This window comes from Urocitellus parryii, chromosome 3 (assembly GCF_045843805.1).
Source record: "Urocitellus parryii isolate mUroPar1 chromosome 3, mUroPar1.hap1, whole genome shotgun sequence".
Taxonomy (NCBI): domain Eukaryota; kingdom Metazoa; phylum Chordata; class Mammalia; order Rodentia; family Sciuridae; genus Urocitellus; species Urocitellus parryii.
This window is the reverse complement of record NC_135533.1, coordinates 156,052,665-156,077,852: the sequence shown is the minus strand read 5'-3', so window position 1 is coordinate 156,077,852 and position 25,188 is coordinate 156,052,665. Positions and strand designations below refer to the sequence as shown.

General features: G+C 44.9%; 3 protein-coding genes across 8 annotated transcripts in view; 1 reads left to right on the top strand and 2 right to left on the bottom strand.

Moving 5' to 3' along the window:
• Smpd4 (sphingomyelin phosphodiesterase 4) overlaps positions 1-2,397 on the bottom strand; it is a 28,085-nt gene extending 25,688 nt beyond the window's left edge. For 3 of the 5 annotated variants that reach the window (XM_026401680.2, XM_026401681.2, XM_077796156.1), the window contains exon 1: positions 2,202-2,396. In XM_026401680.2, coding sequence (XP_026257465.2) covers positions 2,202-2,276 — 75 coding nt within the window. In that variant the 5' untranslated portion in view covers positions 2,277-2,396. Of the gene's footprint in view, positions 1-2,201 lie in introns of all 5 variants that reach the window. The other 2 variants (XM_077796158.1, XM_026401682.2) reach the window with 1 other exon arrangement.
• A 444-nt stretch (positions 2,398-2,841) lies between these two features.
• Positions 2,842-13,333, top strand: LOC113191834 (mitotic-spindle organizing protein 2B). 2 transcript variants are annotated; one of them, XM_026401704.2, is made up of 4 exons: positions 2,842-3,088; positions 3,272-3,420; positions 4,228-4,407; positions 12,798-13,333. In XM_026401704.2, the coding sequence occupies exons 1-4, from the start codon at positions 2,922-2,924 to the stop codon at positions 12,953-12,955; spliced, it is 654 nt and encodes a 217-aa protein (XP_026257489.2). In that variant the 5' UTR covers positions 2,842-2,921; the 3' UTR covers positions 12,956-13,333. The 2 variants fall into 2 exon arrangements, with proteins under 2 accessions (XP_026257489.2, XP_026257488.2); XM_026401703.2 differs by lacking the exon at positions 4,228-4,407 and having other exon boundaries at positions 2,844-3,088.
• A 1,658-nt stretch (positions 13,334-14,991) lies between these two features.
• On the bottom strand, positions 14,992-24,899 carry LOC113191816 (tubulin alpha-3 chain). Its single transcript, XM_077796154.1, has 5 exons — positions 24,873-24,899; positions 19,902-20,124; positions 18,891-19,039; positions 17,880-18,560; positions 14,992-15,288 (listed from the first exon to the last, which is right to left on the bottom strand). The coding sequence occupies exons 1-5, from the start codon at positions 24,873-24,875 to the stop codon at positions 14,992-14,994; spliced, it is 1,353 nt and encodes a 450-aa protein (XP_077652280.1). The 5' UTR covers positions 24,876-24,899.
• Positions 24,900-25,188: the final 289 nt, after the last annotated feature.

Sequence of the window (25,188 nt, the reverse complement as noted above, 5' to 3'; positions counted from 1 at the left end):
TTCGTCACTTAATCCTACCTTAAAGGCAGTCCTTCCAAAGTCCTATATTTTGGTTATTCAATCACTTATCTAAGTACTGCTGTGAAGGAATTTTGCAGATGCAATTAAAAGTCCCAATTCAGTGGATTTTAAGATAAAAGAGCAGTCCAAAATTAGTAAGTCTATTCTATAACTCCAAAGAATTGCATTCTACCAACAACTTAAATAAGCTTGGAGGCAGATTCTTCCCTAGAGCCTGCAGATAAAAGTAAAGACCCTAGCTGAGCCTGCCTGATCTTCTGATTATGTAACTGTGGGATAACAAAATGGATGCTGTTTTATGCTGCTAAGTTTGTAAAACAAGAATAGTAAACACATCCTCACAACAACCCACGAGATCAGTACAGACGAGGAAACAGGCAGAAAGGTTCTAAGTCACTTGCCTCCACCTAGCTAGTAAATAGCAGAACTCTCATAGACAGATGGGTAAAACACATCACTGGTGCTCTGTACAGTGAACAAATGTAAGAGAAGAGCAAACTCTGCCAAGGGAACCTTTGAATGGGCCATCAAACAATTAGGGAGGTTAGGCGCAATGGTGTATGCCTTTAATCCCAGCAGCTCAGGAGGCTGAGGCAGGAGGATCGCAAGTTCAAGGCCAGCTTCAGCAATTTAATGAGGCCCTAAGCAACTTAGCAAGACACTGTCTCTGTAAAATAAAAAGGGCTCTGGGATGTGGCTCAGTGGGTAAATGCCCCTGGGTTCAATCCCTGGTACCAAGTGAATAAATAAATAAATAAAAATAAAAAATAGGAATGGGACTGTCTCTCCCTTCTTGGCCCAGAATGTGAGATAGACCGCAATCTCCCTTGAATGTTTCTGCTTTCCTAAATAAACCTTTGTGTCTCTGGGAAAAAAAAAAAAAAAATTGGAATGGCTCTTTAGATTCATACTTTCTTCCCAGAAAAGAAAACAGAGTTGGACTGAGCAAAGAGGAAGCCTGAAGAGTCCCACCAAATGGCTAGTGACAGCTTTCCTAGCATAGCTCTGCTCAGCACACAATTAAAGAAGCTGAAGTGACAACTGGAAGATTATATATGGAAGGAGACTGGTTGGGCATAAGGAAGTTATGTAGGCAGTTGGGGTGCTGAGAGGATACTCAAATCTTTGCCACTTGGCAAGAGAAATACCCCCCAGGCTATTTCAATTCATACTAGTTATCAGTTTCAGTGGAAAACTGAAATCACCTCAGTCCTGACCTACTTGGTTAAAGGGAACATTGCATTACTCCAAATTGATCAGGGCAACATAAAATTGTGAACTGTTTCATAAGAGCAGAGATTTCGAGGTGAAGTGAAAGTGTATATTTGCTCAGAGGAAGCTTTCTTAGGCAACGACTGAAAAAATGTAGCCCAGAGTTATAAAATTCGGATCTTTCCAAGAGGGCAAAGATTCCTATACCCATGGTCCCCTCGTTACACCCCTCCGCGCGCAGTGCACCAAGAATTAGCCTCATCCCACCCCTTCCACACCCACTTTCTTCAAGAACTGCTAGGACTCTGGGGGTTTCTGGTGGCGGCAGTCCTCAGCCGGTGTCAATCAGATCTAGAGTATAGCGCCACTGATAAGACCTCATCTGTTCCTTACAACGTTCTATGGAGTAAAGTATCAAGAGTCTCCTATTACAGAGGAGAAAACTGGCCCGGAGAAGTCGAACCATACAAAGTAAAAAGGCTGGGCCAAGATCCACACCTGGCTCTTCAACACTGTTGAGCCCAAGGCTCATGTTTTTAAAAATATCTTTTATTAGTTATTGACAGACCTTTCTAATTTATTTAATTGCTTATATGTGGTGCTGAGAATCGAACCCAGTGCCTCACACATGCTAGGCAAGCGCTCTACCACTGAGCCCCAGCCCCAGCTAACAAGGCTCAGTTTTCAACTTGAAGCTTTCCTTCCCTCACTTCGTTCAACGAACGTTAACAGAGCACCTACCGGGATGGGGTGCGCAAGAAGGTGGAATAAAGGTATAGCCCAGGAGAGTGGCATAAAGGCCCAGAGGGGAGCCTTGGCTCCCTTGTTGGCCTGGCCCAGGCTAAGTAGCCGGGGCCCGGTCCAAGTCCCGGGGCTCGCGAAAGAACGGAGACGGCCTCGGCGAGGGCTCGAGGACAACGACGACGACGGAGCATGGAGCTGTCTCGCGCGCTTTTCCTGTCACTCACCTGTGGGACCCCTATCACCGCTGGCCTCAGGTATGGAAGCCGCCATTCCGCGACCCGGCGCCGAAATGTCGTCATCACAATGCGCAGGGCGTTACGCCTCCTGGCAGGGCGGGAAAAGTGCCCCTACCTTGAAAGGCGCGTGCGCAAAGCGAAGGCCGGCCCGGGTTTGAGATGTCAGGGAGGTGGTCCTGAACGCGCGTGCGCAGTTGCAGCATCTGCGCCCCTAACGCCCGTTTAGCCATTGCCAAGAGTGCGCGTGCGCACAGAGGTCATTTATTAGTGTTCTCTAGGAGCGCCCCTAGTGGAGGACATACGCCAAAATACAATTACACGCGACATTGAAGCGTCCACTCTAAGCCAGGCATTGTGCTAGGTGTTGCTGTGTTAGTGAGCAAGATCAATGCAGTCTATCAGGGAAGATCTGATTGTAAGAAGCTAATATCTGTGTTCCACTATGGCATCCACACGCCTAACACACTACATAGTACACAGTGGGCCCTCAATAAAAGTCTAGGGCTAGAATAACTCCGTGAGACGGCCCCGCATGCCAGCCCTCAGAGCTGGGGAAGTCTAGTTGGCTGTGCAAGGACGCTGCAGGGAGAAGGATGGTTGTCAGCAGCCGGTAGAGGGCGCTGTGGGAACTCCCGTCCGACTGCGACTTGGCGGAGCGGCGGCCGGGTGGGCAGGGTCAGGGCGCGCGCTTTCTTACCCGCAGCTTACATGGCGGCTGCCGGCGGAGGTCCCGGACTCGGGGCGACCCCGGTTCTGGAGGCTGCAACTCTGCAGAAACTCGCGCTGCGGCGGAAGAAGGTGCTGAGCGCCGAGGAGATGGAGCTGTATGAGCTGGCGCAGGCGGCTGGCGCCGCCATGGATCCCGACGTGTTCAAGTGAGCGGGCGCGGGTGTTGACTTCTTGCTCCTCCGACCCGCAAACACCCCGGCTCCTGGCCTCCCCCACGCCCCAGCCTGGACCCACTGGTGTAGAAGAGCCCGCAGCCCGTGTCGGGTCTCCAGGGCAGGCCTGTCTTGTGGCGGGAAGGGTTCACTGAGCATCACTTTTGTTCTCACCAGGATCCTGGTGGACCTGCTGAATCTGAACGTGGCCCCTCTCGCCGTCTTCCAGATGCTCAAGTCCATGTGTGCCGGGCAGAGGCTGGCGAGCGATCCCCAGGACCCTTTGGCTTTGTCTCTGCCCACGTCGGGCGTGTCGGACACCCGAGGTCAGAGCTGGGCCCCATTTTCCGCTCCCCGGTGGCTGAGGTGTCAAGGGACAGTCCAGGCTTAGCCGTGAATGGCGATGCCTGCCAGTGAGTCTCCTGTGAGAACCTTTAGGGCCATCCACAGACTCAAGGCCCTGGCTCGATTGCCACCCTTGGAAGTGCACTTCCAGATCATGATTGCAGAGTGGGGGCCCTAGGGTGTTCCAAACAGGCTGGGATTCACCTGCCCCATCTTCTCGCCTCTTCACTCATGCCTTCATTCCACAAGCATGGGAATTAAGATGGCTTTGTTACCTGTCCTGGCATTAAAACCTTCAGGGAAGTGTACATAGTCCAGGGCATGCTCCCCCTTGCCTGTACCTCACCCTGGCCTGAGCTCAGGCCAGGGTCCTGGCCAGCCGGGCTTCCCTCCAAGGATTACTGGAGCACCTCTGTACTCAAGTTTCAAGGGCTTCCTCATTTTCTTGATCATGACAGGGAATGAGCAGATGCTGGTGATTAAGAGTATGTCACCATGGATCCACTGTCCTTGATCATCTTCCCTGTGTGTTGCTTCTGTCCCGGAGAGGCTCCTGGGAACCCTCTGAAATTCAGCAGGATCTTCCAGGCAAATGAAAGGAGATCCAGGGCTGGCTTCCTGCCTAGAAGCACTTGGGATAGCCACACAGGCAGGTCCCTGAGGGGAGTAGTGCCAGGGCCCTGGGGATCCATATGCCTGAGCCAGGAGAGGCCCCAGGCACTGGCATTCAGGTCGCCTCACTTACCTACCCTCTGTCTGCTCTCTTTGTGTCTTTCTCTGACTTCCAGAGGCCTCCTTTCTCTCTGCCAGGAACAGTAGCCCCCCTGCAAGGTCCTCATTTTCCTCTGCCCTGCGGCCTACGGCCTCTCCGGTTCTGCTCCACGGCCCAGCTGCCACGCACTCGCCTCTCTCTCCAGGGCCCCCCGCTTCCCTCCGGTTCTCTTGCTGCTTGTTCTCTCCTTTTGCAGGTCGTGTTTATTGGCTTATCTCTGGGGGTTGGTGTGCTCTCTTGTTTCCTTGGAAACTGCCATGGCACATGTGAGGCCAGAGCAGCTTTGAACTGCAAGGGCAGAATGTGCAGGCCATTATTGCCTTGCAGCTTAGTGCCAGGCCACTCTCTCTAACTCAGTTTACTAAAGATACAGTACTTCTAGAACATGTAGTTAGGCTAGTCAGGGGGTGGGGCTAATACCTCTATGCCCCAGAGACTAACTCTGGTGGGTAAGACTTTTACACTGTAAAGGTCTCCACTCCAGGGGAGGACAGCAGGCTGAGAGGCAGGGAAGAGGCAACATGGCATAGTGTTGGGAGCACAACCTCAGGTATGAGAAGCATCTCAGCCTCTTAGATGCTGTCCCCTACCTAGATAGGTAGTCTAGAAGATAATACAGATGCTATGGCTTCCGCCAGCCCCCTTGGCAGTACCATAACAGTGATGTAAGCTTGTCCTATAAGTCATACTTGCAATCTGAGTCCCCTTTCCTCTCTCATCCTGGACAGGGGTATCTTCTGGGTATTGCCAGATGCCCAGAGCATGGTGTGTGAGGCCTCAGGGTGCTTTGATTGCACCCTCCTGCAAACCCTCCCTCTGTGTTCTCCAGATTCCAGATACTGCCTGGAGCTCAGGCCCAGGGAGGGTGGGGAAGGGCCAAGGGACTGGGAAGGAGAGACTGGGAACAGGGTCTCTTTCACTTGAAGGGACATTGCTGCTCACTCAATCAGTAACCCCAGGTATCAGGTCCAGTTCTTGCCAATGAAGGCCCAGAAGGTAGATAAGATGGACTTGCTTTGGGTCCAGTGAAAGAAGATAAACTTACAATGATGAAGATAGAAAGAGGTATGGTCCATTCAGTTATAAACCTGCAGCACTACCATAGCAGGTTGGGGCAGGAGGGGCCAGTTAGGCAGGGCCTCTGCAGCCCTGCAGATGGTGTGATGTGGAGAGGGCTGAACAAAGTGAGGCAGAGATGCAGGATAGTGGTATGTCATGTGTTGTGTCCTGGCCACTGGTAGGAGCATGGCCTAACCTGGGGCAGAAGGAAAAGGGAGAAAAAGCATAGAGAGTCAAAATATATGTGGGGGTGAAGCACAGGGAGCAGAGGCACTGTGTGAATGCATGAGGGCTCAGCTGGGTGCAGAGGTGCATGCCTCTGATCCCAGAGATTCAGGAGGCTGAGGCAGAAGGATTACAAATTTAAGGCCAGCCTCAGCAACTTAGTGAGACCCTGTTTCAAAATAAAAAGGGCTGGGGATGTAGTAAAGCTCTCCTGGGTTTAATAACCCACCAGAGAGGAAGAATGGGGGCTCCCAGGGAAGTGGGGAGAAGCCTCAGCACAAGAACAGGAGTGGCTTGAAGTGCTGGGCCCTACAGGGTTGTTGGCTTTCAAAGACTCAATCCTGTAAGCTTAACTAGATCCCAGTCCTGGGAGGACATGGAGGACCTGAGAAGATGCCTAGGGGGACAGAGGAGACTGGGGTGGCTGGTTGGTGGGGAGGATATACAGAGGAGTGAGGCAGAGGTAGGGCTGTGCCAGGAGTATGCTGCAGCCAAGGGGCCACCAGATGAGATAGAGATCTCTAAGGCCTATATGTCATAGCATCCACCCACACAAACATTCCAGCTACCTCATAAATGACAAAATATATAGTGGAATAAATATGAATGCTCAAAGTGATCCATTTGGGATGACAGAGTTTGGAACCATTGGGGTTAACTTGCCCTAGGTTTCCCACAGAACTCAGTGTGGAGGTGCTCTAGGCCACGTGGGCCAGAGCCCCACTCAGGAGTTTTGAGTCTGTAAATCACAGCAAGTACGATGGTGCTGTCTGGATTCCTAGCCATCCAGGAAGCCTGCAGGGACTCATCCATGCCCAGCAGAGAAGGGGGAAACATAAGACCTCAGAAACACAGAAACACAGATGGGGAATGCTGGTCACAGTGAGGGCCTGTAGTCATTGAGGGGAAATTAAATTCAGTTGAATGTTCTCTAATTGGGTTTAGGGAAACTATACGTTTTGAAAATATGTCCCTCCAGAACATGTAGAGTGAGGTTTGGTATGTGGAAGATGGGTCATGTGATCTGTGCTGTCAGTAAGGGAGCCATGAGCCATGTACGGCTGTTGCAGTCAAGACACACTGGATGTCAAAGAACTGGTACAAAAATGAATGCAACAGCTCATGGCTATATACTGATTACACGTTGAAATGATAATACAGTTGTCCCTTGGTATTGTGGGTATTGGTTCTAGCACACCCCCATAAGTACCAAAATCTTGAGTCCCTTATATAAAATGGCAGAGTGTTTGCATATAACCTATGTCATCCTCCCTTATCCTTTTTTTAAAATATTTTTTTAGTTGTCAATGGATCTTTATTTATTTATATATGGTGCTAAGAATCGAACCCTGTGCTTCACACATGCCAGGCAAACGCTCTACTACTGAACTACAACCATAGCCCCCCCACACTTATTCTTTTTTAATATACATAAAAATTATCTAACACTTCTTCAAAGGAATGGTGTTTGTGTGTGTCTGTTGGATGATGCTGGGGATCGAACCCAGGACCTCATGTATGCTAAGCAAGCACTCTACCACTGAACTATATCCTGAGCCTCTATTTATTTTTTTAGAAATGGGGCCTTGCTATGTTGCCTAGGCTGGCTCTGAACTCCTGAGCTCAGGCATTCCTCCTGTGTCAGTCCTTGGAGGATCTGGGACTACAGATGTATGCCACCATACCCAGCTCTCTTGTTTACTTAAAATCAGCTTGAGAATACTTAATCCAATATAAATATTATGTAAGTAGTTGCTATATTGTTTAAGAATGCAATTTTTTTTTCCAATTTTATTTTTATTATTTTGTGGTGGTAGGGATTGAACCTAGGATCTATACCACTGAGTTGCATCCTTAGCACCCCCGCTTTTTTTGTCGGTGCTGGATATCCAACCTAGGGCCTTATACATGCTAGACAAGTATTCTACCACTGAGCAACACCCTCAGCCCCTTAGCCCTATTTAAATTTTTTAAATTTTGAGACAGAGTCTGGTTAAGTTGTCTATGCTAGCCTCAAACGTATGATCCTCTTACTGAGGCAAGTATGCACCAACAAGTGTGCTTAAATTACAAGTGGGCACCAACACACTGGCTATTTTAAGTATTTTCTTTTTTTTAATATTTATTTATTTTATTTATTTTTTTAGTTTTAGGCGGACACAACATCTTTGTTTGTATGTGGTGCTGAGGATCGAACCCGGGCTGCACGCATGCCAGGCAAGCGCGCTACCACTTGAGCCACATCCCCAGCCCCTATTTTAAGTATTTTCAATCCCAAAATGGTTGTATCCATGGATGTAGAAACCACAGATAGAGGGCTGACTATATATTGCATATTTTGGGTTAATTAAAATACATAATTTAGTTGGTTATGGTGGCACACACCTATAATTTCATTGACTTGGAAGGCTGAGGAAGGAGGATCTCAAGTTCAAGACCTAGGCAATTTAGCAAGACTCTGTCTCAATACAAAAAAGCTGAGGATGTAGTTTAGTGGTACAGCACTCCTGGGTTCAATCCCCAGTACTGTAAATAACTGACTGAATGTAACTTCCCATTTTCTCTTTATTTTTTATCTTTTTTTTTTTTTTAAAGAGAGAGTGAGAGAGGAGAGAGAGAGAGAGAGAATTTTTAATATTTATTTTTTAGTTCTTGGCGGACACAACATCTTTGTTGGTATGTGGTGCTGGGGATCGAACCCGGGCCACACGCATGCCAGGCGAGCGCGCTACCACTTGAGCCACATCCCCAGCCCTTATTTTTTTTATATTTATTTTTTAGTTGTAGTTGGACACAATACTTTTATTTATTTATTTATTTATTTTTATGTGGTGCTAAGGATCGAACCCAAGGACCTGCACGTGGTAGGCAAGTGCTCTAACGCTGAGCCACAACCCCAGACTTTCATTTTAATGTGGCTACTTAAATTATATATATGTGGCTCAAATCATATTACTGTTGGACAGCATTGCTTCAGCACTTAGATGGTAACACTTTTTTCCAGCAACACCAAGGAAAGGTGTGTGGATGTGGGTGTTTGTGCATGCGTGCACAAGCCCAGGGGTAGGGGCACTAGATACATGCACATGAAAGAACACCTTCCCAAGTATAGACTAAGTTAAGAGTACACATGGGTGCATCTATCCTATATGTATGTCTTTGTCACTAGGTCTGTATGTGTTCTGGAAGCATCAGGTAGGCCTCTACTGTGGCCAGAGAGCAACAGTAGTAGCTGGTGACAGCACAGACCTGTGATTTTCTTGCCTTAAGGAAGATTGTGCCCTTTGCCTGGGGAACCAAATTGGCTTCTACCAGGACACAAGTTTGTGTGCTAAAGAAGGTTTTGGGGTGGCTTGCTATTTTGCCACTGATCAGTGTGATATAGACTTATTGATGCTACTTGCCCTCACCACAGCATGCTCCTGAAGAGGATCCTGTAGTGTTTTCTTACCCTCTCTTCAGTTCTTACCTCTCCTTGCCCACTCCTGTTTTTACCTTCCTTAACACCAATGCCTGCTGACCCATGTCACCATAAGGTGGCATTCCCACTCAGAAAGGAGACAAGCCTCCCTAGACCAACAGAGAAAAGCAGGACACACTAGGTTTCTATTTATTATTTATTTATTCATGAGATGGGGTCTCAGTATGTTGCCAAGATGTCTCAAACTTGTGGGCTCCTGACTTAGCCTCCAAGTAGCTAGACAGGCGCACACAACCATGCTTGGCTACACCAAGGATCTTTATAAATCCTCATTCTCTACCTGCTTTGCCTAGTCAGCCAGTCAAGTTTATAGGGGTTGGCAAGTTGGGGCTCACAAAGGCTATTCAAAAGATAAATGGCAGAGTGGATCCCACTCCAACTTGGTCCACTCCCTAGCTTCTGGATGTCACCAAACCATGACAGGGTAGCTGACAGACTGATACATTTTGGGGTTTGCTTCTATAGGAGATCATAAAATTCTGAGAGATCACCAGCTGGTTTTAGGGGTAGGAGTGGCACGAAAGTTTGAAGAGAACTAGGCAGGATATTTTAAACATTCAGTGATTCTTGTTTATTTTTGGTTCATTAAAAGTGACCAGGCCTGGGAGCATAAGTTGCCACCACCCTCCCACTCCACCAACCCTTAATAACCCCACTGTTCTTGATAAAACTAGTTCTGCACTGTAAGGGCTTCTCTATCATGTCACTACAGACCATTCCCCTTTGGCCTAAAACCCTTGGCCTCCTTGTCCATACATAAAATGAGGAGGCCTGGATCAGTGTCCCTACTAATAGTGAAAGTATGTGATTCCTGAAGGGTTCTAAGAATCACAGCTGGACAAATGGGTTGGCATTTATATATATATGTGAATATATATTAAAAATGTATATGTATTATATATAATACATAGATTATAAAAATCCATTTAATTATCTCACATATATATAATTATATAAATTTCTTGTGTGTGTGATTCTGAGGAATAAACCTAGGGCTTTGTACATGCTGGGCAAGCACTTTATCACTGTGCTATACCCCCAAGTCTTAGACTGTTTCTTAATGTATTCTATGATTTAGATTTATACCTGTTCACTCTTTCATATTACACTGGGCTTATTGACCCTGTCAGATGTAAAGATGGGCATGATTTGTCCCTTTCCATTTCCTTGTCATCCTTCATCTTCTAGGTGGACCTGGTCATTATCCTGACAAGGAGGAAACTCAGAGCAAGAGGAAAAGCTGGCTTCAGAGTCAGGCCCATGTCTGAGACCTGCCCTGCCAGTTGCTGGGAGCGAGCTTGATTGAGCCACCCTGAGCTGTATTTCTGCTTCTGTCAGGAAACATCCCTTGCAGCCAGCACGTGGATACCTGAGCACCCAGGATTAGGCTAACTGATACAGAAAGTTTCATATGCTGGTTTAGCGTGCAGAGGGACTGTGGCCCCTTATGACCATTTGCATATTGTAGGAGATGCTGAGAGTAAGGCCCATCCAACCAATGGTGACAAGATCTTTGCTCACTGACCAGTCAATGAAGGCAAGAATGATGACCTCTTGTACCAAAGGAAATTCCTGCTGACCATTATCTACTTTGTATCATTTTCGTGAGCCAGTGGTAGGCTGAGTGAGTCCAACTTCACCCTACCACATGCTCCAATCTATTCTACTCCTCAATTGTGGGTACCCTGTGACTACATTTTTATTGAATCAACTTTATGTAATCACTTGAGTGATCAACTGTATGTAATCACCTCCAGGGAGGTGAGACAGGGGAAAAATCAAAGGAAGACAAGGACAAGATATCAGCATTCAAAGTGTGGCACCACAGTTATCCTTCCAACCTAACCAGAAGAGATCCCCTAGTTCTCCAAGGAAGAACTTTCTGGAAATTCTCATAAGGAGGGCCATCCTATTGTACAAGAATCTGGGGAGGCTCTCATCACAATTGAAGAATTCAAGTGACATTCCTAGGTGATTACCCTCCTCCCATGGAGGTCTTTCAGGAATGCAAAATTCCTTCATTAACCAGAGAATGAATACAAAGCAAAGCAATATTCAAAAAATTCTAAAAGCTTTTCAATATTGATGAAAACATTGATCATGAATTTGACTACTGTTGAATTCAATTTGTTAGCAGACTTTAAAGGAATTCCCCACCTATATCAATGAAGGATATTATGCTACAAATTTAAAAAAAAAAAAAAAGAAAGAAAAAGAATCTGGGGAGAGTTTCATGGTGAGGATTCTAGAGCATAAAAAGTGAGTTGCAGGAGCCAGTGTCTCTAGTATCTCAGACATGGGTTTCCACCTCATGGATTCTAAGAAACCTTGTAGCATCTTTGCTCCAAAAACAGTTTTCTTTTGCAGGCTATTTGGCTAAACTTGATGAATAGGCCATGGAAAAACCATGATCAAAGGGCTGAGCCCAAAGCTGGAATTACCCCCAAAAGTAGCAGTAGGGGAACTCCTAAAACCACCCTGGCTTGAGGCCAGTTGGAATGTCAAAGAAAGAACATCAGGGTGATCAATCCAAAGTATTTATTAGAGGGATTTATAAAGGGGCTGTAGCATGTTCCTGGAGAAATACAGTGATAAGAGAGGTCACTTTGGCATGTCCCCAACCCCAGGGGATCAGCATATACAGTTTATCTTAGGTTCAAGGAAACTGGCTACAGGAGAGGGCTTGTTTCTGTGAGTTTGGTAACACTAATCTTTTGGTAAATACTAATCTTTTAGTATTTCAGGCAACAACCTAAACAATGTTGATCAGTATCTGGGAATCTTCAAAGCTTAGATTCAATACTTTCAGGGGAAAACAAAGCAGGGGTCTCAAAGTAGCCAGGGTATCCTGTGTCTAATCAGGACAAGGAAAAAATCTGGAGGTGGAGAGATAGGGGTGGAACCCTATATCATGGCTCAAGCAGGGGACATATATCCTGGTCAAAACCTGCAGAGCATACCTTGCTAGGCCAGGGAAGAGATAGACTCTACATGTGTGAGGGACTGTGACCCCATGAGCAAGCCTGCTCCCAGTCATGTCTTGTCCCCACAGGATCTTCTCAGTCTTGCTCATACTGTCAACATCTTGAGCCCAGGAGAAGCCATCCCTTTAAAATAAAACTCTGGTCCAAGTGTGGCTACAGATCTTTCATTCTTTCTGTGCAAAAAAGAATATGCAAAGCAAAGACTATGTGAACTAGTGGGATTCATCACAGGTTAACTATCTAGCAGTTGGACAATTTCAAGTTTTCAAACCTCAGCAGGAATCCAACTATGGAACAGATAGCTAACCCTGAAAACAAGAGGCTTGACCACTGCATTTAAAGAATAGTCCATAGAGGTAGGGAAAAAACAATATGAGAAATAATGTTCAAAATCAGAAATCTGCTTTCAATTCTAGTGAATGTACTTCCTGTCAGAATCTGATCAAGGCAGTTACATACGGTACAGTATGAATATACATTGGGAAGGAGGTGGCAGCATGTTCCTCCTGTTACCTGCTGAGGGGCAGATCATGTACACTGTCCAGGGCAGACCAGGTAGGGCTATCCTTTCCCTGATTGCATCTCTGCTATATACATCCTTTCAAAACATTCCTGCTTTGTCCCTGGGGTGACACCTGGAAGGCCCCCTGCACACTGTCAAGGGCTTCTCTGGGATGTGCTAATTTAGGCAGATGTGAGCCACAGGACTCCAGACTGATGTGGGGCACCCAGACCGTAACCTATTAACGTGAATGTTACTCAAGGAACACAAATATAATTAACTGAGCTTTGACAATGGCGTTTACCCTGGTTCCTAACGTTGTGTTGTTTTCTTAGGGAGAAACAAAGGCGGCCCTACTCTCAGTGGAGCACCTACACTGGCAGAACGTGGAAGCCGGGAAGGATCCAGCCAAAGGATGCCCCGCCAACCCAGTGCCACAAGGCTGCCCAAGGGAGGCGGGCCTGGGAAGAGCACCTCTAGGAGCAGCACATAGGAAGAGAACAGACTACATTGCCAGCGTGCTAGAACCATTATTCTCCCAGCAAAGGCTATGTGCCATCTCCTTCCACTAAGTCTTTCTAAAAAGCTGAAAATCAAAATCATTGTTCTCCCCACAAGAAAATATCAGAAATAAGTTTAAAATGATGTAAATATTTATACCTCCCACACAATTTATTTTAGTAGGTATCTTTTTGACTTTAAAGGCGTCTTTTATTCTACTTTATTAGAGCTATTTTATTTTTAAAATTATAGGATAGATAGTATATGACATGGTCTCCCAAAACTTCCTTACAATTCAGTCCTTATATTACATTATAAACTAAATATGTCCCTTTTTAGGTCTTACAGCTACAGTAGTAGCACATGCCACCACACAAAAACAAAATTTTTATTGAAATGAGCCACTAGACTAAAAGTTCTGTTCAAACACCAAAATTGTCCTATATTTTCTCCATGTGTCAGTCCTCTGGGTCAACAAAACACCTATAAACATTGATTTCATTTAAATTGATTTGAATATATAAATATTGCAATCTCATGATAACTTTTATGGACAAGAGAACTGTGGAAATAGTAAAAATGCATATGTAATTCTTGAATTTCATTTGTACCTATTTTGTCATCATACCCATTCTCCTTTATTCTAATGTGCATGACTCCAGCTTTCATTCTTATCCCCAGTCCATGTCATCCTACACAAGAAACTTTTTTTCAATTTACATGTAAGAATTTTAACCATGAGGATCAGAGGGAAGTTTCAATAACAAAGTGTTAAGGGAAAAAAATCAAATGTTCTCTTATCACTTTCTGAACATATGAAAGTACATAGATTTAGAATGAGGTGTATGCTGGTCCTAGTTTTTCTATAGCCTAACTAACCAAGTAACTTAAACCAGTGACTTGACTTTCTTGGTCCCAGCTTTTCAGTCCAAGAGAAGATATATGTATTGTCAGGTCTTTATCATAAACAGCTCAACATGTTTCCCTTGAAGTGCAAGAGGTGGAATTCCCTAATAGGACTGTTCACAATACTAGGGAAGAGGTTTGAGTGTATGAACGTAGAAGGAGAGCACTGTCTCCAACTGGCCACACAACATTGAGGTTATAATGATGTGTTGTGACTTAATGAGTCATGCATGCTATGGGGAATTCATTAATATCCCTTTCCCCTCAAATTGCCTTGATCTTTCTCATTTGACTCAGTTTTAGGGATTTTGTGGACATTTCCTACCCTCAGACCTCAGATTTTAAGCCCTCCATTTCTAAACTCTTATGCTTTATTCAGTCTCATCAACAGAGAAGGCCCCAAATTAAAAATTTTTTAAAAAATGGAAAAAATCCAACTCAGTTTCCTTAGGAATTTATAAATTTTATGCTTTGAAACTGGATTTTGTGTGTGTGTGTGTGTGTGTGTTTATCAAGGATTGATCTCAGGGGTGCCTAATGACTGATCCACATCCCCAGTCCTTTTTTTTTTTTTTTAACATTTTATTTTTTAGGTATAGATGAACAAAACACAATGCCTTTATTTTTATGTGGTGCTGAGGATCGAACCCAGGTCCCACCCATGCTAAGTGAGCGCTCTACCACTGAGCCACAATCCCAGCCCCACATCCCAAATCCTTTTATTTTTTTAGTTTGAGATAGTGTCTAAGTTGCATAGGGCCTTGCTAAGTTACTGAGTTGAATTTGTGAATCCTGCCTCAGCCTCCCAAGCTGCTGGGATTACAAGCATGTATCACCACACCCGGTTGAAACTAGATTTGAAATACTTCCATCAGGTCAAATCACTTCGGCAGTGGTTCCTTAATATAATCCCCAAGTCCCTCTTTAGTACAGTAGACTATGGAGCCTGGACTGGCCTTCTGTGTGGTTCTAAAATCCTATCCACTCCTATGGACAGAGTTATGCAGCACACAAAAATTTAGGGTTTATACTGAAACTTTAATTGTAAACAATGTGAAGGCACCTATGCTGAGGGGTGGCAGAAGAGTTGACAAGGAATGCATGCCAGTCTCATCTTTCCACTCAATATTCTTCCCCTTCTTCAGCCTCTGCTTCCACAGAATCCACGCCCACCTCTTCATAATCCTTCTCCAGCGCTGCCAGGTCCTCTCGGGCCTCTGAGAATTCCCCTTCCTCCATGCCTTCGCCCACATACCAGTGCACAAAGGCCCGCTTGGCATACATGAGGTCGAACTTATGGTCCAGGCGGGCCCAGGCCTCGGCGATGGCAGTGGTGTTGCTCAGCATGCACACAGCCCGCTGCACCTTGGCCAGGTCTCCTCCAGGCACCACTGTGGGGGGCTGGTAGTTAATGCCCACCTGCCAGGGAAGAAAGCATTCCATGAAACCCAGAAATGGTGGCTACTTTTCCTCATATAAAGATACACTACAGGAGCCCTCTGATGACCCTCTGAGAAGCTCAGTTGACTCTGCAAACAAGCACTGAGGCCTTCTTTGTATCACACATAGTGCTGGGTCAACAGGGTAATGGTTCCAGAAAAGGAAAAAGCAGGGAAAAATAAGCCTTGGAGTTAGTCATCCTTGGCTCAGTCTCAAGTGCCTGAAGGGCTGGGTCTAAGCAACTATGATAACTATGGTACTAAGGGAAAGGACTCCATCTTCTCTCTGAAAACACACTACCTTGTGTTCTTTGTGGATTTTCTCCATAACAAGATGGTGAATTTCTGTAACCAAAATATTTTCCACCCAGATAAATCCTGAAAACTGTATATAACTGAAAGGCTCAGGGAATATCCCCCACTTCTGACCCAGCAACCAACCCTTGTGATATATACGAAGGTAGCCGATCAAAGGTCATGTGAATACTACTACCACAGTGGCAGAAGGTGGCCTATCTGTGTCTTAATCGGGGAGAGGGAATGACATGCTCAAGGAGATACCAAAGGGGAAGCATTCCATGTTTCAGAATCAGGGAGTAACTTGACCACAAGTTTTGGCAGAATTGTGTAGTAACAACTAGAGCAGGGATGAACCAAACTTGTTCTGTAAAGAGTGATAAAGTAAAAATTCCACATTTCACAATTCTTTGTCCAAACTGCTCAATTGGGCTGATATTGCAAAACCATAAACAATTTGTAAGTGACCAAGTGTGACTAGTCAGACTAAACCTTATTTATAAAATTTGGCAGCCAGTTTAACAACTGTGTAAACCCCTGATCTAGAGAAGAAAACCCAGAGCAAAAATTACTAGATAAGGACCTACTGTATGGGCTGTGGCTGTGGCTTAGTGGTAGAGTGCTTGCCTAGCATGCGTGAGGCACTGAGTTCAATCCTCAGCACCACATAAAAATGAATAAATAAAATAAAGGCATCCTGTCCATATACAACTACAAAAAATAAAATAAAATAAAGAATCTAAAGGGATTGTGACTCAGTGGTAGAGCACATGCCTGGCATGTGTGAGGCACTGGGTTCAATTCTCAGCACTGCATATAAATAAACAAAATAAAGGTCCATTGACAATTAAAAATATTTTTAAAATAACCTACTGCAGTAGAGCCACCAGAAGCAATAAGGGGCTAGCTAACCCAGGAAACATAGCATGAAAACCAAAGACAAGAGCTCAATGGTAAAGTGCTCTCCTAGTATACACAACTTGCTGGGCTTGATGCCTGAGGATGGAAGAAAAGAAGGAAGAAAGAAAGAAAAAGAAAGCCAAACAAAATCTAGCCAAGACAAGCCAACTTGCCCAAGGACAACTAGTTTTAAGAATCAACAGGATTTAGGAAACTACTATTAGAAAAACTGAGTAGATAGATAGCAGTTTCTATCTTGTACCAGTGGAGAGGTGACTCAAGTTTTGTGTTTGATAAAACTCACACCAGAATTTCTAAGCTAAAAGAAAAAATACATATTGCCATTTTCAGCACAAAAAGATTCGTGGAGGTTTTTCCTTAAATTGGATAATCCATAGGATATTGAAACTGAAATTAGTTTCTACATACCTATACAATAAAGTGAGATTAGCTGACAATAGTCTGTTTTAGTAACACCCAAATTCGAAATAGTTAAAAAGACACACATTAATCACCAATGTACCCACACTAATTCTACCATCAGAATGGGGTACAAAAGTTCTTCAGAAAATACTATATTCTATTAAAAAATATAAATATAAGTGCACCAGGTGTGGTAATTCCAGTAACATGGGAATTGAGTGGGAGGATCCCAAATTCAAGGCCAGCCTCAGCAACATAGCCAGACCATTTCAAAATAAAAAATATGGGACTGAGGACATAGAGCTCAGTTGGTACATTGCTTGCCTAGCATGCATAAGGCCCTGAGTTCAATCCCAAGCACCAGCAAAAAGATAATAATAAGTAATAGGCTGGTGATGTGGCTCAAGGGGTAGTGCGCTCGCCTGGCATGCGTGCGGCCCAGGTTCAATCCTCAGCACCACATACAAACAAAGATGTTGTGTCCGCAGAAATCTAAAGAAAATAAATATTAAAAAAATTTAAAAAAAAGATAATAATAAGTAAATAAATAAATAAAGTTGAGGGGCTGGAGATGTGGCTCAGTGGTAGCATGCTTGCCTAGCATGCATAAGGCACTGGGTTCAATTCTCAGCACCATATAAAAATAAAATAGAGATATTCTTTAAAAATAAATAAATAAATAAATAAATAAACTTGAAAAGTGGGAAAAACACTCATGGGTTTAACAAAAATTTTTAAAACTGCTCATTACAAATACATAGTGCGATTCAGAAAGAAAATTCAAGAGATATCAATGAATAAATTACTCTGATTCACTAATTTATATCCAAGAGCCTAGCCCAAGTAAAAAAGCACTGACTCCCAAAAGGATTTGTGTTCTCAGGAGTATCATGAAAATTCAGGCATGCTGTTTGCTGACAAGCATGATGACTAGACAGCACCCAGTCCTACCTTAAACCCAGTGGGGCACCAATCCACAAACTGGATGGTGCGCTTGGTCTTGATGGTGGCGATGGCTGCATTGACATCTTTTGGGACCACGTCTCCCCTGTACAACATGCAGCAGGCCATGTACTTGCCATGGCGAGGGTCACACTTCACCATCTGGTTGGCCGGCTCAAAGCAGGCATTGGTGATCTCGGCCACCGAGAGCTGCTCATGATAGGCTTTCTCTGCCGAGATGACTGGGGCGTAGGTGGCCAGGGGGAAGTGGATGCGGGGGTAAGGCACCAGGTTGGTCTGGAATTCCGTCAGATCCACGTTCAGGGCCCCATCAAACCGCAGGGAGGCCGTGATGGAAGACACGACCTGCCCAATGAGACGATTGAGGTTGGTGTACGTGGGCCGCTCGATGTCCAGGTTGCGCCGACAGATGTCATAGATGGCTTCGTTGTCCACCATGAAGGCACAGTCGGAGTGCTCGAGGGTCGTGTGGGTGGTCAGGATGGAGTTGTAGGGCTCTACCACGGCTGTGGAAACCTGCGGAGCTGGGTAGATGGCAAATTCCAGCTTGGACTTCTTGCCATAGTCCACTGACAGCCGCTCCATGAGCAGAGAAGCGAACCCGGAGCCCGTGCCGCCTCCAAAGCTGTGGAAGATGAGGAAGCCCTGCAGTCCTGTGCACAGATCCGCCTGCAAGAAACCACACAATGTGAGCCAAAGGCTGTGGAAGACACACCACCAAACTCCAACAGGCCAGGCTCTCTTCTCTGTGCTCTCACAAGTTCACATGGACTCAAATAAAGTGCCTAACCAGCAGGCATTACCCTCAGAAGCCAAAGCAGACAAGAGACAGCTATCAATGCATCTCAGCAGACACCATACAAGAAGACTCTGCAGACTTGGTCAGATCCCAGAACCTGACCTAAGACCTCCCCAGATGACCTCCCCTTCACAATCCAAGGCCCACCATCCCCCCCACCCGGGAACCTCTTCAAGAAGCCTCCTTGGTGCTCTTCCTACCAGTTTGCGAATCCGGTCCAGGACCAGGTCTACGATCTCCTTGCCAATGGTGTAATGGCCTCTGGCATAATTATTGGCCGCATCTTCCTTCCCAGTGATCAGCTGCTCTGGATGGAAGAGCTGCCTGTAGGTCCCCGTGCGCACTTCATCTACAAAAAAAACCCCATGTTCTGAGAGTCTCTCTGGCCTGCTGTACTCATTAAGGTGGACACAGCCATGAGAGCGCTGAATCTACAAAGCACATGCTGGCACAAATGCCACTTATGGCTGTAGTAAGGTAGAGTCAACAGATATACAAATGCCAGCAGGATCATTTCCCACTGAGGGCAAAATGCTCACATGCCCATATGGGTGATTCTCCAGGTACATCTTTCTTTCCTACCTCTAGCTACATCAAAGGGAACAATTAAAAACTCACTCATAAACCTGCAGTCACCAAGTTAGCATGACTTCAGCGGGGCCATGACATCAGGGAATTGCATGTTGCCCAGGTCACACAGGTTGGAAAATCAGTATTCTGTTATGTCCCAGGGGAACCAATGAAAGGTGCTCTGTTTTCCACCTCTTATGGGAAACTACCTAGGACTTCCAATCTAGAGGAACCCAATGAATGTTCTACACTTAAGTTTCCAGTCTCCGGGCAGCTCAAGACTATAGTGTGTCAGCATGTCAGTGTGGGTGGCATGAAGGAGGGAATGAAGGCTGTACACCCTGCACTGGGTGTGCACGGGAGCCACCTGACCAGCAGACAGCCGGGAGGGAATCTCTCTGCAGCCCAGCTTACTGCTGGCTACCAGCTTTTCTCTGCAGGGCAGGTTTCCTGAGGTAGGTGCGTGAATCCCACAGTCAAGAACCTTCAGTCCACACCAGTGAGTTCCTCACCCAGCAATGTTGGGAGCATAGGCTTCAACATCCCTCCTTTCTGCACAGGGATTCAAGGAGTCCACGTGGGACTTTACCAAGGCTTTCCCACCCTCCCAGGAAGGCCTCCCTGCGGGCCTGAGCACCTACCAACCACGGTGGGCTCCAGGTCCACAAACACTGCTCTGGGCACGTACTTGCCAGCCCCGGTTTCGCTGAAGAACGTGTTGAATGAGTCATCCCCGCCGCCAATGGTTTTGTCACTTGGCATCTGACCATCGGGCTGAATTCCATGTTCAAGGCAGTACAGTTCCCAGCAGGCATTGCCGATCTGGACACCTGCCTGCCCCACGTGGATAGAGATACACTCGCGCTGGGAACCAGAATGTAAACATGAAACCCACTCCTCTTCAAGGGAAATGAAACCATATAGCATGCAAAGCATTAAAGGTTAGTATTTGAACAGTGTCTCAGTGACTGGCACTTTCATAAACTTCACTTTCAACCCCTGTTCTCTACCTGAATTGCTCTATGCCACTCTAGCTGTTAAGTGGCACAGTCAGCCACAGAACTTAAAACCTCTTTGCAAAACCAGGATTCTTTTTAAAGCCTGCAAGCCATGTAACGTTAATAATGAACTCCTTATTGTGGCTTATAATGGGAACTGAGGAAGATAGAGCAGTTTGTGCACTGGGCAACAGATAATGAAATGAAGAGTTAAGCAAGGAAAGATAGACTAGGGTGGAACCAACCCAGATGCCCTTCAATAGATGAATGGATAAAAAAAATGTGGCATCTATACACAATGGAGTACTATGCAGCAATAAAAAATGACAAAATCATAGAATTTGCAGGGAAATGGATGGCACTAGAGCAGATTATGCTTAGTGAAGCTAGTCAATCCCTAAAAAACAAATACAAAATGTCTTCTTTGATATAATGAGAGCAACTATGAACACAGCAGGGAGGAAGAGCAGGAAGAAAAGATTAACATTAAACAGAGACATGAGATGGGAGGGAAAGGGAGAGAAAAGGGAAATTGCATGGAAATGAAGGGAGACCCTCATTGCTATACAATATTACATATAAGAGGTTGTGAGGGGAATGGAAAATTAACAAGGAGAGAAATGAATTATAATAGATGGGGTAGAGAGAGAAGATGGGAGGGGAGGGGAGGGGGGATAGTAGGGGATAGGAAAAGTAGCAGAATACAACAATTACTAATTGGGCATTATGTAAAATTGTGGATGTGTAACCGACGTGATTCTGCAATCTGCATTTGGGGTAAAATTGGGAGTTCATAACCCACTTCAATCTAATCTATGAAATATGATATGTCATGAGCTTTGTAATGTTGTGAACAACCAATAAAAAAAAAACAGATTAAAAAAAAAAGAAAAAAAGAAAGATAGACTAGGTTCCAAATAACCATGGCCCAAGCCCAGGTATTCACTCTGTGTTTTCCATCTGCTCAGACAGATTGCTGAGGGCAAAATATCATTCTCTATCCTACTTACTCCTCCTCCTACTTCATAGATAAGTAGTATTACCTGTCTCTGATACTTTAGAGGACAGAGGCTAAGACCATGTGTGTGTTTGGTACTGGGAATTGAACCCTGTGGTGCGCTCTCACTGAGCTACTTTACATTTTTTATTTTAGACAGGATCTCAATAAGTTGTCCTGACTGGACTCAAACTTGCCATCCTCCTGCTTCAGCCTCCTCAGTAACCAGAATAATAGGTATGTGCCACTGTGCTTGACTGCTGAGACATTTTAACTCTTGCCCTATGGCTTCTGGTTGGTTTTCCCAGTAGCCAGCAGTGGCAGGAACTTGAGATTATAGCAAATGTAGTCAGGATGCTCCCTCCATGCCAGACTACAATGGACTGCCTGAGTCCCTTTATCCAGACCACAACTTACTTTCAAAAGTCAGTACTCTTCAAAAAGATACCCTCTCAACTTCTAGTAATCATTCCCTCCCCTTCTCTCCCCACCCCTTTAAGTCTAGGAGTATATAATGACTCCCAGATATCACAAGTGCTCTTATACCTCAATGTCTTTTTTTTTGGTGGCAAGGCGTAGTAGGGATTGAACTTAGGGGCAACTCGACCACTGGGCCACATCCCCAGCCCCATTTTGTATTTTATTTAGAGAATCCTCACTGAGTTCCTTAGCACCTCGCTTTTGCTGAAGCTGGCTTTGAACTCATGGTCCTCCTGCCTAAGCCTCCCAAGTAAACTGTCTTTTGATGTCTTCTTTCTTTCTTTCTTTCTTTTCTTTTCTTCTTTTTTTTTTTTTTTTTTGTTGTGGTGGTGGTGCTGCTGGGGATTAGAACCCAGGGCCTTTTGCATATAAGGCAAGCACTCTACCATCTCGCTATATCCGCAGCCCTCTTGATCGTTTCTTTACCATCAAAAAAAAAAAAAAAAACAGCTATCCATAACTTTATCAATTGTACTCTTTTTAAGTAATCTCAAAAAACAAAAATACCTATCTTCAATGAAGCATCTATTTCTGGAGGGGAGGTAACTGCACACTCACTAGCTACTTATTCAACTGTAAATATATTGCCTTCGCAAATACATAGAGGAGATCAAATAAAATTGAGGGACTACACCCATTCGATATGCTATTTCCTTTTATAGGAGCACCAAATCTCAGACTCTGTAGTGCATAAAAAAAAAAAAAATCCACATGGACACAGTGGCGCATGCCTGTAATCCCAGTGACTCAGGAGGCTGAAACAGGAAGATCATGAGTTCCAAGCCAGCCTCAGCAAAAGCAAGGCACTAAGCAACTCAGTGAGACCTGGTCTCTGAATAAAATACAAAATAGGGCTTAATGGTCAAGTTATTCTGAATTCAATCCCTGGTGCCCTCTCCACCCACCCCCCATAACAAAATTAACATGATGCAACAAACCCCCATCATCCCTAATGGATCATTCAGTTCCAGAAGGAACTTCTCTAATGCCAAATGTTAAAGGATATTTTGTAGGAGGCTACGCATTTGAACTGGGCACCTGCAATGGGCTCAAAAGACCGACCCAATTCAGGGTTCAATCAGAGTAAATAAGCCTTAGCTGGTTGCAGAAGTTTCTGGAATCAGCTGACTGAGTCACCTGTAAACAGTGAGTATCTAAACTGCAACCATTTGACTATTTGATTGACTAGGCTATTGCCAGTGAAGTTGGTCTCTAGGTTTCACTTCAGTTTCTCAATGAATACTCTCAGATCATGTTATCAGATGGAGTTCTCAGAACCTGCTCTGCTTCTGGGAGATGTACAGGTGATGTTTCCTTACCTCAAATAAACTCTACATAATTTAACCACAGCAAGAAATTTCCCTCTTAATGCAAGAAACTTGCTCTTCTGAGGAAATTGCTCAGCACTCTGGGAAAATCCTTTTGAAGCCATCCAACAATACAGGGTTTTTCATTACTGAAATCCAGACACTCTGTATTTCACAGGATGGCATCACTGGCATTCTGCTAACCCTGAATCAGTAAGATCTGACTTGGCAAATCTGACATTACTTTTGTTTTTCTTGTCTTTTTCTTTTGTTGTTGTTGTGTTGGGATGAACCCCAGTGCTTCCCATATGCAAGCATGTCCTCTTCCACTAAGCTACATTTCCAGCCCTCTTAATTTCCTCATTTCCAAAAAAGAAAGAAAAAGAAAAGAAAAAAGAAAAAAAGAGCCAAATCCTAGCAACCAGGTAAATCCACCCTTGCTTTCAAGAGAACTCCCATATTAATTCAGCATTGCCAACCTCACACTGATCTTCCAACTTTACATTTCTTTGATCAAACTTTACATTTCTTTGGTCTCCTCTGAAAATAAATTACTTGTGTGCCGGGGATGCAAATCAGTGGTAGAGTACTTGCCTAAGATGTATGAGGTCCTGGGTTCAATCTCAGGCACTGAAGGAAAAAATTATTGGAAATTTCATCCAATCTTTTCAAACCCCAGGCCAATAATCTGGCTATATTCTTTGTAGCTGACCTTGTTTTATACTTATGCAGGTATATCACTTCCTGCCACCAAATCTGCAACCGCCCTCCCTTTGCTTTATAATAAAGATGTGCCTCCTCTAATCAATGCTTCTTTGTTTCTGCTTATCTCTTTTCCCAAAACAGTCCTCAGGGGAGCTCCCAAGTACCTAGTGGGTGCAGAAAGGGTGCATAAAACTGCTGACACCTTAGCAGTGATCAAGGCAATGGCACCACCCCCATAAACTTAGAGGAAAAAAAATCAGTTTCATTGAAAAATTTCCTTGAGGAAGTGACTTAAAAACTGCTAATTTTATTACATTTCTATTCATTTTTAAAAAAATTTTATTAGTTGCTCAAAACATTACAACATTTCTATTCTTAAGTAGTATGACAGACTATTATATAAACCCCATGTCCTCGTACTAAATACAGTATGACTTGAGTGATCCTCCTGTCTCAGCCTCCAGAGTAGATTGGATTTTAGGCATCCTTAGATGCCTTTTTAAAATTTGAGGGGGGGGGGAACCTAACAAACATTTGCTACTCAGGCTTAAATAGTTATTATTTATAATAACATGCGTTTCTTTTAAATAAATAAATAGTTTTAAAACTTCTTTTGTTTTAATTTCTAATATGACAAACAGCAGCAGCTATTAACCACAGTGAAGCTCTTTGGGATCCCCATAATTTTTAGTTTTGTAGGGAAGATCCCAGACCAGAAAGCTGTGAAACTGTGAAACCGCACTGTCTGTACGACCTCACTGGTATTTTTTGTTCCCTTAGAGACTGCCTAACATCTCTGTTCTGCCAAGTCAAGCCATGAGTGTCTTCTAAAACAAAAACTTCTAAACGTGGATGCCACCCTGGTTCTTATACAGCTCAACTCTGGGAACCGAATGTATTTGCCCCCACGCTTTCTACACTCCCTACTACACATCTCTCTCCATCTGGGTCTCTCTTGCCTTCTGGGTCGAAGAACACTCCTCCTGGCTCCTCTCCCAGCTCAGCCCCGCACCCTAAGCACTGGTAGGTCCCTCTGCCTAGCCGCCTGGCTGCGTAGTGGATTTTGAATGCCCTCCCCTCCCCCCGCGCGCCTAGTCGGCAGCGCCCTCCGTCGCAGGATCCTACCATGTTGATCTCCCTCCGCGACGCCTCTTTAGTACACAGCCAACCTTATCTATCCAAATGCGTGCAGCAACGCGGCGGTGCGCGCTGGAGAGTATTAACTCCCAATGCTCAGTTGGTCATTGGTCCAGAGCTCCACAGGGCGGGCCGAGGCCCCAGATTTCATTTTGATTGGTCATTTTACTCGACTCAGAATGATGGAGCTTTCTGGTTGGATAGGGTTTCGGCGGGAAGGCTGTAGAGTCATCGGTGGCTGCAGTGCGCGTGGGGCTTCAAGAGTCCTCAGAACCTTGGATTGGAGCAGCTTTAACCCCGTTTG

Bases quoted from the DNA above. Each gene is read 5' to 3' on its own strand.
- LOC113191834 (XM_026401704.2), top strand. From the start codon at position 2,922: ATGGCGGCTGCCGGCGGAGGTCCCGGACTCGGGGCGACCCCGGTTCTG. The intron at 3,421-4,227 runs GTCAGAGCTGGG...TCTGACTTCCAG, and splicing joins GGGCGTGTCGGACACCCGAG to AGGCCTCCTTTCTCTCTGCC. The intron at 4,408-12,797 runs GTCGTGTTTATT...TTGTTTTCTTAG, and splicing joins CTTGTTCTCTCCTTTTGCAG to GGAGAAACAAAGGCGGCCCT.
- LOC113191816 (XM_077796154.1), bottom strand. The intron at 19,040-19,901 runs GTAGGTGCTCAG...TTTTTTTTGTAG, and splicing joins CCTGGAGCCCACCGTGGTTG to ATGAAGTGCGCACGGGGACC. The intron at 18,561-18,890 runs GTAGGAAGAGCA...GGTTTCTTGCAG, and splicing joins TGGACCGGATTCGCAAACTG to GCGGATCTGTGCACAGGACT.